The sequence below is a fragment of the Hordeum vulgare genome, chromosome 5H (genome assembly GCF_904849725.1).
Source record: "Hordeum vulgare subsp. vulgare chromosome 5H, MorexV3_pseudomolecules_assembly, whole genome shotgun sequence".
Classification (NCBI taxonomy): Eukaryota; Viridiplantae; Streptophyta; class Magnoliopsida; order Poales; family Poaceae; genus Hordeum; species Hordeum vulgare.
Window position 1 is genome coordinate 453,674,043 of NC_058522.1, and position 11,685 is coordinate 453,685,727.

General features: G+C 46.8%; 1 protein-coding gene across 1 annotated transcript; it reads left to right on the forward strand.

Annotated features, from left to right (window-relative positions):
* The first annotated feature begins 5,156 nt into the window (after positions 1-5,156).
* On the forward strand, positions 5,157-9,493 carry LOC123398418 (formate--tetrahydrofolate ligase). The gene is made up of 5 exons (XM_045092892.1): positions 5,157-5,822; positions 5,930-6,079; positions 6,870-8,045; positions 8,546-8,692; positions 8,963-9,493. Exons 1-5 carry the CDS (start codon positions 5,406-5,408, stop codon positions 9,236-9,238), a joined length of 2,166 nt encoding a protein of 721 aa, XP_044948827.1. The 5' UTR covers positions 5,157-5,405; the 3' UTR covers positions 9,239-9,493.
* Positions 9,494-11,685: the final 2,192 nt, after the last annotated feature.

Genomic DNA, 11,685 nt, shown 5'->3' on the forward strand with positions numbered 1-11,685 from the left:
CCACGGCAAATCGCCTTAACCATAAGAACCGGCTACCCAATACAGAGACACATGTCCATCTAATAAAACAACACACATGTACGCCCATGAAGACGATAGAGAGAACATGAACGAAAAAATCTGGCTAGCAAACTGAATTGAGCGAAAGCATCTAGCTGCCAAACCAAACACTCACAACAGCGTCCAACAACATGTACGATCAAGGGATGATCTGAAGGTGTACATCCATCGAATCCAAACCTCCCTATCAATGACAAAAAAATGAATCGACCAGCCACCTAGCCTCGACAACGTACAACAGCCGTTGGACCGTCAGGCTCCGCTTCGCTAAATAAACAATTGTTGAATCTAGAGAGCTTACCCGGCACCGCAGAACAAACACACAACCACGAATAGGACTGGTTAGGGTAACCCAACAGTGGGGTTTTTAAAAAGACCGAACAGGCACCCCTCCAACAGACGAGGCAAGACACGGAGTGCGAGTCACCCGACGCATGTGGTCCAAACATCCCACACGCACTACGAGTCAAACAGGCAACAGACGAGGCCCCGCATGAGTCCCGTGTCCATGCCTCATGGACCCCCCGGAAACGCCCTCTCGATGAGGGACACCCCGAGCCAAACGAACTATAAGGAGGATGCCAAAAAGGCAGCGGACGTGAGGCGAACGTGGATGGCTCACGCGAGCAGGGATGCCCCAAGGAGGCGGGTACACCATCATTCTTTATAGGAATAATGGAGGATGAACGTCGCCGCACGGCCCACTATCACCAGCCACTCCGCAGCCCACACTATGACACGTGGCGCCTTGCTGCAACCCCGCTCCCTCCCCTATTGTCTTTGGCAAGATTCTGATGAAGTTTTCATGTTTCTTTCTTTTTTTTTGTATTTCTCGTCATCTCCGTCCACGATGGCACTCCTCCAAGTCATCACCAGCCACATACAAACAGAGGCGGAGGACGAAAAAAAATTAAGGTGTGGCGAAGTCTTAAGGAAAGAATTCTTTTAATGCAAATCGAAAGACTCAATACACATTACAAATGAAAACCAAATACAATAAAAATGTAGACATGTTTCAATAGAAAAACAACCTAAAACATACCGATAATGAAGCTTTCAATGACGTCTAGAAGACCCATGTAATGGCAATGCCCTACCCTCATTCTGAAAATCTTCCTTAATTTTACCAAGATCAATACTTTTGAAGATCTCTCGCTCAATATAACAAACCATCAAGTCATTAAGCCAACCATCTGTCATCTTGCTGCGCAACTCAGTTTTGATGATTTTCATTGATGAGAAGGCCCTTTCAACTGTTGCTGTCGCTACCGGTAGTAACAATGCCAACTCAATGAGGCGATAAACAGTAGGAAACATGACATGCCTTTCAAGTTCAACCATCATTTTAGCTAGACTTGCAATATCATGACAAGATCTAAAGTCTTCAATTCTTCTCATATGGATAATGAATAGATCAAGGTTATCTTCTATATGTTCACGTTCATAATCAGAGAAATCATCATGGTATATCTCTGTGAGTCTAGCTAGTTTATGCAGGTTGAACCTAGAAAAGGAGTTTCTTGGGTCAAGACAAGAGAAGTTCTGGAGCAGCTCTGAAGATACCTCATTAAAACGATGATCGAACTTTGTGGTGATGGAGTCTATAGCAGCATAGAAGGTGTCCACACAAAAAAAATGATCAGCTGTGACATTGTTTCGTCCACCTTTTCTTGATTTACCCCACTTTGTAAAGATGTCATCCATATTTGGTATTGGAATGTTGTTTTTGGTGCAAAAGGCTTTGGCATCTTCCAATAGTGGCTGCCAACCATCATTTCTGAAGTTGATCAAACGTGTTCTCACATCCGTAACCAATGACATTGCCTGAAATGAGATAAATACAATTTTAGATGCATGTATGCTGACATGAACTAAATATATGAACCATACTACATACATCTAACATGATCCATCACATACCTGAACAACATTTTGATCCTTTTTTTGCAATAGAAGAGATAAATCATTTGTGATACGAAGGATTTTTAACATCATCTTCAGGATGAACACAAAGCTAAAAGTTTCCATTTGATGAACCAAACCTCCTGCCCTACATGGAACACGCACATCATCCTCAACAATGCCCAAAACTTCTATGACTGCATCCCACATTGATTCAATGCGAGATAAGGTTGTGTAATGAGATCCCCATCTTGTGTCTCCAGGTCTGACTAAGGATGTTTCCTGATTTCTCCCTCTTCCTGTGGTCATCTCACCTCTCTCAATCTTATCCAAAAGAATTTCCTTTTGCTTGTCAAGCAATTTATCCTTCCTCTTGCAAGATGAAGTACTGAGATTGGCAATCATGGTCACATATTCAAAAAAATCCTCAACACCCTTGCAACATCTCGAAACAGCAACAACTACCAACTGCAGTTGGTGGACAAAGCAGTGGATATAGAAAGCATATGGGTTCTCATCTCGAATTAACTTCTGAAGTCCATTGAATTCTCCTCTCATATTAGATGCCCCATCATATCCTTGCCCTCGTAGTCTTGCAACAACTAAACCGTGTTTAGCAAAAACCTCCAACAATGCCTTCTTCAAAGAAACAGATGTTGTGTCTGGAACATGCTTAATAGCCAAAAATCTTTCAATGGTCTCTCCTTTTTTGCTCAAATACCTGTAGAAGTAGGCAATCATAAAATTAGTTAACCTACTCTACATATAACAGAAGGAAAAAACACATAGACACTTAACATTCTTCAATACATTATACATACCTGATAACCACGGCCATTTGTTCTTACACCGATATATCACGGCACTCATCAATATGTTTACGAAATATTGTGGATGCTACATGGCCCACCAACATGTTTACGAAATGCTGCAACTGCATTTTTCCAACAGTCAAAACCAAATTTGGAGAAGACATCATGCCCAAATTTATCATCCATTCGGTCATGCTTGAAAAGAAAACAACAGAAGCAATAAGCCTTATGCTTTGTTACACTATATTCCAACCAAGCAAAGTCTTTATACCATTGTGGTCGGAAGCATCTTCCATCTCTATTTGGGGGGGAAATGCAACTTGTTGGTTGAGTTGCACCCATTCGTATATAAGCAAATCTAACATCATCTCTAATGTTGGGGGCAAAACAATCAAGTGGAATGCGAAGTCCTGGATCACCATATATGTAATCTTCACTAAAAATAGTTATACCTTCAACCCCGTGAACTTCTACATTCTCTTCCACTATAGCTTCAACGGAATTTGTAGTTTGTTCCACTTCCATGGAAATAACTTGATTTTGATGATGGTCATGTGCTGAAATATTGACACTTTCACGAGTGCTTGGATTCGATTTTAAGCTGCTGCCACCACCAAGCACTTGAAAATACTTTCTTAAATCTGCAATTACAACATTAATATCTCAATACAATCTGCTGCCACTACCAAGTACCAACCACCTCAAATTTCAGAAAAATAAAAGATTACCTCTTCCTCTTTTTTTGGATTTGCTAGACTCTCATGCCCACTGCTCATGTCTGAACCAGAAGTGGTCTGAACCTGCGCCTGCTGGTGGCCTGCGCCGCTGGTGGCCTGCGCCTGCTGCGCGCCTGCTGCCTGAAGCAGAAGCGGCCCGGTCGTCGCCTCCCCCGGCCGCCCCTATCCCCTGCCCCGCCGTCGCCTCCCCCGGCCGTCGCCTCCCCCGGTCGCCCCTATCCCCTGCCCCGCCGTCGCCTCGCCCGGCCGCCGCAGGCCGCAGCCGCCGCCGTCGCCTCTCCCGGCCTCCCCTATCCCCCGGCCGCCGCAGGCCGCAGCCGCCACCGTTTGCTGGCCCGCGCCGCCGCCTCTGGTTCAGCCGCCGCCGCCTAGGGTTTGTGTGGGGACGTGGGGTGAGCCGGTGAGGAGAGGAGCAGAGCAGAGGAAGACAGAAGATGCGTCATGGTCTGGTCTGGTCGTGGACTCGTGGGCACGCAGTGATTAGCACTAGTATTAAAAAAAAATTGGCTCCAAATCAAGGTATGGCACGTGCCACACCTTGCCCACCGGGAGCTCCGCGAGTGATATAGACCATATGCGAAATAAAATGAATAAATCTAGATTCTAGAATACATCTATATACATTCATATGCGGTTTGTATTGATATCTTAAAAAAATTATGCGGTTTGTAATGCATGACATGACATCCATATCTCGAAGCAACACAAAATGTCTCCCCCATGCATGTTATTACCGTGTTAGCATTCCTCCCACTCGATCGCCTCATGAAAGAGAATATACATGAAAACCAGGTTACTTCATGAAAATCACACTTCCAATTCTTTAAAAACCTAAAACAATATATTAGATAGTAAGCGGTTGATATTTTATTGCCATACAATATTTCAAGTTTAAACGCATTATCATTTTATCATTTACAAGCTAAGAACATAATAAATTCAATAATGAATAGCGACGGTTTACTGTTTGATACTATTACCTCTGTTTCTATATACAAGTCCCTTTAAAAAATTATTAATATAGACCATATGCGAAATAAAATGAATAAATCTAGATTCTAAAGTACATCTATATACATTCATATGCGGTTTGTATTGATATCTTAAAAAAATTATGAGAAGGAAGTAACATTCAATACCTCTTTTGTAAACTAATATAAAAATATTTAAATAACTAAAATAGTGATTTAAATATTTTTATATTAGTTTACGAAGAGAGTACTTTCTTTTTTTTGGGCGTGCCGCGTGCCTCACAAACCGAGCAGCGGCCACGCGTGGCCTGCAGCCCGTTCTTCAGAGAACTTTGCGTGTCACCGCTGCTGGAGTGCCGTTTTTGCCAGAGCAAAAGACCAAACTAAATGCTCACGGTCACCTGAACTCAAGCGCTCGATTCCAAAAAAGTATGTTTGCAGATCAATGCTGGCACGCACACCGTGCTCATGATCCAAGCGGCGCCGCCTACAAGATCGCGCACGCTTGGCGTCGTCGCTGCCACCTCCAGAGCACCCGATTCAGATACAGATACAGATACAGATACAGACTGGGATTGCATTGCAGCAGGCATCGTCGCCCACACCCACCGCCCCCCAAGAACCCCTTATCTTCTCCCCCGGGTTGGGATCGCGGTCCATCTTCCGTCCGTCCGTCCGTCCGTCCGTCCAATCCGAGATAAGACCACCCCCAATACCCTCCCGTCCATCCCACCCAATGCCTCTGTTCGTCTGAAGAATCGGCAGTGCACACTGACGGCAGGGAGAAGATCCAGCGCAGAGTTTCAGTCAAAAACAGTTCCTTTGAGCCGACAAGGTTTATAGAGTGGTTGGTTAATTAATCAAATTCGAGGTTTTTCGCGAGTACGTAGCATTATTGGGTTGGAGCAGTGGTGTGGTGTGCCATGGATCTGCCTGCCCCACCAACCAACCATCCCAGAACTTTATCCTCCATTATCCTGAGCCGCCGCCGTCCCGACGCGGGGGCGAGAATATACAATTGCTCCGCGACCGCCAGCCAGCGACGACTCCTCCTCTCGCCTCCACCACCCCCTCGCCACCACTCGCTCCCGCCCCGCCTCCGCCCCGACCCGCCCGCCCGCGCCGTCGCGAGATCCAGCGCCGTCTCCGCGCCGCCGCTGGTGCCGCCCATGACGACGCCGGCGCCCAACCCCACCATCCGGAGGCTCGACGTCGCCTCGCCGGTGCCCGCCGACATCGACATCGCCAACGCCGTCGAGCCGCTCCACATCGCCGACATCGCCGCCGAGCTCGGCGTCCCTCCGGAGCACTACGATCTCTACGGCAAGTACAAGGCCAAGGTGCGGTTCTTGATCGGTTCCCGAGAAAAAAAGACCACCGGCGTCGCGTGGTGTGGTCGGGTGAGTCGATCTGACTGGACTCTGTGCGGCTATTTGGCGACGTGCAGGTCCTCCTGTCCGTTCTTGACAAGCTGCAGGGGCAGCAGGACGGCTACTACGTGGTCGTCGGCGGCATCACGCCGACGCCGCTCGGGGAGGGCAAGTCAACGACTACCGTCGGCCTGTGCCAGGCGCTGGGGGCGTTCCTTGATAAGAAGGTGAGATTTTCAGAGTTGTTTTCATTTGACTGTCATCGACGAGATAACCTGCACCGGGCTCATTAGTGCTTCTCGATTAGAACAAAGCCGGCAATTTGTGATATGTTGTAAGAATGTACTCCCTCAGTAAAGAAATATAAGAGCGTTTAGATCACTCTTTAGTGATCTAAACGCTCTTATATTTCTTTACTGAGGGAGTAGTTTGGCTGTCATCCACGAGATAACCTGCACCAGGTTCATTAGTGCTTCTCGATTAGAACAAAGTCAGGCAATTTGTGATTTGTTGTAAGAATGCCGTTTGAGTTGATAAAAGCCGGCACTGAGGTAAACCAATGGGCTTATTTGGAACAACATTGGAAGGATTAAAAATTGTTTGATACAAATTTCGACTGTGCAGTAGTAATCTGTTGTTGTCCCCTAGTTTGTAACACATGTACATATCGGCTGTCACGGGTTCAGGGTTTGCGTAACAGTTGGATCTGATCGATTTATTTGTGAAGTTGTGTTGACATAAACACTCTGTACAGCTGCAGAATTTTCAGTGCTTATGGTAGGACTTCTTCTGTATAGCCACTGGATGGATAATAATCAAGTTAGATTAAAAGTTTTGGTCATCTCGAAAGTATCCGAAGCAACTCCTGCTTTTTATATCGGTGTAAATATTGATACAATTCAAGGCTATGAATAATAGACTACACAATGCAGAACATATGGAACCTATTGTCATCTATTGCTGTATACATAATGATATTGATATGGTTTACTATTTTATTTCCTGTCGTCGTTATAGGTTGTCACTTGCGTCCGTCAACCATCACAAGGGCCTACCTTTGGTATCAAGGGGGGTGCTGCTGGAGGTGGCTACAGTCAAGTTATACCCATGGATGAGTTCAATCTCCATATGACCGGAGATATCCATGCAATTACAGCTGCAAACAATCTTCTTGCTGCTGCCATTGACACAAGGATTTTCCATGAAGCTTCTCAATCAGACAAAGCTCTGTTCAATAGATTGTGTCCACCAAACAAAGAAGGGAAGAGGCGCTTCGCTGATGTAATGCTCAGACGCCTGATAAAGCTTGGCATCTCAAAGACAGACCCCGATGAGCTAACACCGGAAGAAGTGAGGCGTTTTGCAAGGCTTGATATTGACCCTGCATCCATTACTTGGAGACGGGTCATGGATGTTAATGATCGCTTCCTGAGGAAAATCACCGTCGGACAAGGCCCTGAAGAAAAAGGTATGGTGAGAGAAACAGGCTTTGACATATCTGTCGCAAGTGAGATAATGGCTGTATTAGCTCTTACAACCTCCCTTGCTGACATGAGGGAAAGACTTGGAAGAATGGTGATAGGCAACAGCAAGGCAGGTGAGCCGGTTACAGCTGATGATCTTGGTCTTGGAGGTGCCTTGACTGTCCTAATGAAAGATGCTATTCATCCCACCCTAATGCAAACTCTTGAAGGCACTCCTGTTTTAGTGCATGCTGGACCTTTTGCTAACATTGCACATGGGAACTCTTCCATAGTTGCTGATAAGATTGCTTTGAAGTTGGTTGGGAAGGGTGGCTTTGTTGTTACAGAAGCTGGTTTTGGTGCTGATATTGGGACTGAAAAATTCATGGACATAAAGTGTAGGTATAGTGGATTGACACCACAGTGTGCTATTATTGTGGCCACAATTAGGGCTCTTAAAATGCATGGAGGAGGCCCAGATGTTGTGGCTGGGAAACCTTTAGATCATGCATATGTTAGTGAAAATGTAGCTCTTGTTGAAGCTGGATGTGTTAATCTTGCTAAGCACATCTCAAACACAAAGGGTTATGGAGTGAATGTTGTAGTAGCAATCAACAAATTTGCAACAGACACAGACGCTGAAATGGAAGTTGTGAAAAATGCGGCTATGGCAGCTGGTGCTTTCGATGCTGTCGTCTGCTCCCACCATGCACACGGTGGTAAAGGAGCGGTTAGTTCTCTTCTCTTGTCTAGATTGTTAATTAAGACATTCCATTTTAATGAATGAATATACCTGCAGCTCTCCCCCATGGTCTCGAAAAGAAGACATTCTATACATGATATCTCTTTATGGAGAAATATTTAACTGTGAATCTATTGTCCATTTCATATGCTGTCTTCCAATGTCTATGATGTAGTGAAATTTGTTTCTGTACTTGTGACTGTTCTTTGATGTCTAACATGGATCAACCCTAGAGTAATCAACGTTTTAGTATGTTGCCAGACTTTTCAACATATCAACAATATCAATGTGGTCACTGCACGAAACAGCTCTTACATGCTATGCCCATGCATCCCTCTACATTTTACTAGTAATACATTAGTGCCTAGTGAGTTTCTCTCACAAGAAAACATGCTTATTTCTTCAATTCAAGAACATTTGAAAGGCTAAATTTTACAGAATTGAACTAGTTATCTAACTCTATCATGTCATTTAATTTGTATGTTCAGGTTGATCTTGGACTCGCAGTTCAACGAGCATGTGAAAGCCAGGCAGAGCCTCTGAAGTTTTTATATCCTTTAGATTCTAGCATAAAGGAGAAGATTGAGTCGATAGCAAAGTTCTATGGTGCTAGTGGTGTTGAATACTCTGAACAGGTATTTCCTTGTGTTCATCATCTGCTGTAATTACTTACTGTGATTGGGAGATTTGTTCTAATTATGAGAATGATGGCCTGTGATACATTCCAGAAATATGCGATCTTCCCAAAGGATAATTTGGTGTGGCAGAGTTCTCCACAGTTTCATGTTTTGAGATATATGAGAAATGCTTAAGAGATAGCAGTAGAGGGATAATATGGAACACTCTGTGTCTAGCTGCAGTCATAAGATTTTGCCTCTGCTGACTTCTCTATCTCTTTCCTGTAGGCTGAAAAGCAGATCGAGATGTACACCAAGCAAGGCTTCTCCAACCTCCCGATATGCATGGCGAAGACTCAGTACTCCTTCTCCCATGTGCCGTCCATGAAGGGCGCGCCATCCGGCTTTGTGCTGCCGATAAGGGACGTGCGGGCCAGCATCGGTGCCGGTTTCATCTACCCGCTCGTCGGCACCATGAGCACGATGCCCGGTCTCCCAACGAGGCCCTGCTTCTATGAAATCGACATCGACACGGCCACCGGGAAGGTCATGGGTCTGTCATGAGCTCCGCCGGCGCCGTTTCCAGGCTGGGGGTCCTGTGCTGTTGCGCAATTGAATCGACCCTGTGCAGTTTCAGTTTTGGGGACATTCCTGAAAGCAGAATAAACGAATAATCGCCTCATCGGCAGCGGCTTTGGTGCGGTTGTGGGGGTAGTACATTTCAGTAACTGGATGATGGCTGTAGATTTGGTCCGACCATACTGTCTGTCCTGTACTCTGTTCCTGTTCCTTATGTTTTGATGATGTTCAGCTTTCTCAGCCTGCTTTGCTGTTTCTTTTCCGTACTGAATTTTCTTTGAAATGGATAGTTGTTGTGCTAGGCCGCTACGTCCGGTCAGCTTTGGGCCGTGTCATACGTCGAGGAGGAAATGTCACGCTGCCAGTTTGCTTTTTCCTCCCCCCATAAAAAAAAACAATTTGCTTTTCCCTGAAGGACTACTTTTCCTTTTTCTTCCCATTCTCACTAGGATTGATCTACTGGAATCATCAAAATTAAAGAAGGACTTTGCTCTGAAAGAGAGCACAGGTCGAAGCAGCAGCCACATAGACCAACTGAATAGTAGGCTGGTAGCTGGCTGTGCCGCAAAGTCAATCAATGGATACAATACAACAATTTGGAACGCGTCCATAGTCAAGACCTGGGCGGTAGGGCGACGCCGGTTCGCCGACACGGACGTGGCTCACATGCCCTGTTTCCCCGAACGCCACCACCTCGCTCTCAAGCCCAGCCCGACGCGACCGCTGCAGAGGTCAAACGCGACGACGTTGCTACGTTGCTGCCCGCATGGTAGCAACAGCCAACCGTCGCAGGCGCCGCGAGACTCGGTCGCAACGCACGGACGCGGCCAGCAACTGGATCTAGCGAGTCCAAAACGAAATTTTTCAAATTTGCACGGTTCTGCTGCCCAAACTTGTCTCGATGGAATGTCAGCATGTCCTGGCGATCTACATCTACTACTGGTCTACTATACTACCAGTATGCGGTGCACCCATGAGCCCGGTCGTACTTGGCTGGTTTGCGACGGGGAGAGCAGTGTGCCGTGCGCGACACCGAGAGATCGAGATCATTGGGCTGGTTGGATGGATCGATGTGACGTGAGTCTTTTAAGCGTTTCTATCTCTGCTACTGGTGTGTGTGCTCGCTAATGCGCCGGACCTACCGCCCATAATGGTGTGTGTGTGTTGCCGCCTGCCGGTCTGGTACGAGATGGGCCGAAAAGGCTTCGCTCGTGCTCGCCATTTCTCTCTCTCTCTCTCTCTCTCTCTCTCTGCGTGCGTGCATGCATGCCTGCCTGCCTATGATACGAGTGGGTGCATGCGTTCCTGCTTTTGCATATGCCGTAGTTAACTTCCTCTCTCCCTCCCCCCCCCCCCCCCCCCCCCCTCTCTAACCTCTACCGTAGTTGTCGCGATCACTTCAAGCAGTGGTAGTCTGCTAGTGCTACCTACGTGTTGGATTGCCACCGTCGATGTGCTTGGCGCCGTGGTACGTAGCGTGTGCCGTGCCGAACTGCGTACTCCACGGTGCAGCGCCGTGGCGTGGTGCGCTGTGCTGTGCTGCGGCATCCACGCTCGTCGTCTTTTCGTTCTGGTACACTGTTACTTGCTACTCTTGGGGGGATTCCGTCGGAGCCCACGAGAGGAGGGACTCCAAGAAGGAAAAAGTCCAAAAAAAACCTTGAACTGGTAGACGGTGGCGAGATCGCATCTTGAAGTGGTAATCCCTGAAGTTTGCACTCTCAAATCAGCATTCCCGGTCTAAAAATAACCTTGACAGCGTTTCCAAACAGGGATTGCATGCGTGGCAAGTGAGGGTCGGGTTTGGTTTTTTTTTCTTCCTTTTTTCGGACCGAAGGAGAAGGCTTATAGGGTGGGCCGGCCCAGCTTAACAGCCCATTGACTGATTTAGACCGACGGTCGCCCAGCCCGAGGAGTGTCTCCCTGTCGAGGAATGTCTCCCTGTCTTCTGGTCTGCTTTGCCGACGGCAATGGCGATGCCCTGGTGATCGACGACAGCGGCACTCGACGGCGAGCGTCAGGCGAAGGAATGTCCCCGTCGTTCACCTGCGTTGGGCACCTTTCTTTCTGTTCTCTGCAGAACATTAGGGTTAGGGGTTAGGGTTTTTGGGGCGGGTAATTTGGCGGTAAAAGCTGCGATTTTGGTGCGGGTAGTGATGTGTCTTTGTTTTTTCAGTTTAATCATGGATCCAACAGAGATTTTGAACGTCCGATTCCACATTGGTGGCGAGTTTGTTGGCATTGGTCCCAATTTGCAGTATGTTGGTGGGGATGAAGAGATGTCAGAAATCGAGAGAGATAAGCTGTCACTGCAGGAGGTGAAGGGCTTTCTGAATGATCATATGCAGTTGAAGGAGTCGATGAAATTATATTTTCAGGTGCCAGGGAAATCAATGGCAGATGGCTTGATGTTTCTGCATGATGACAGAGCA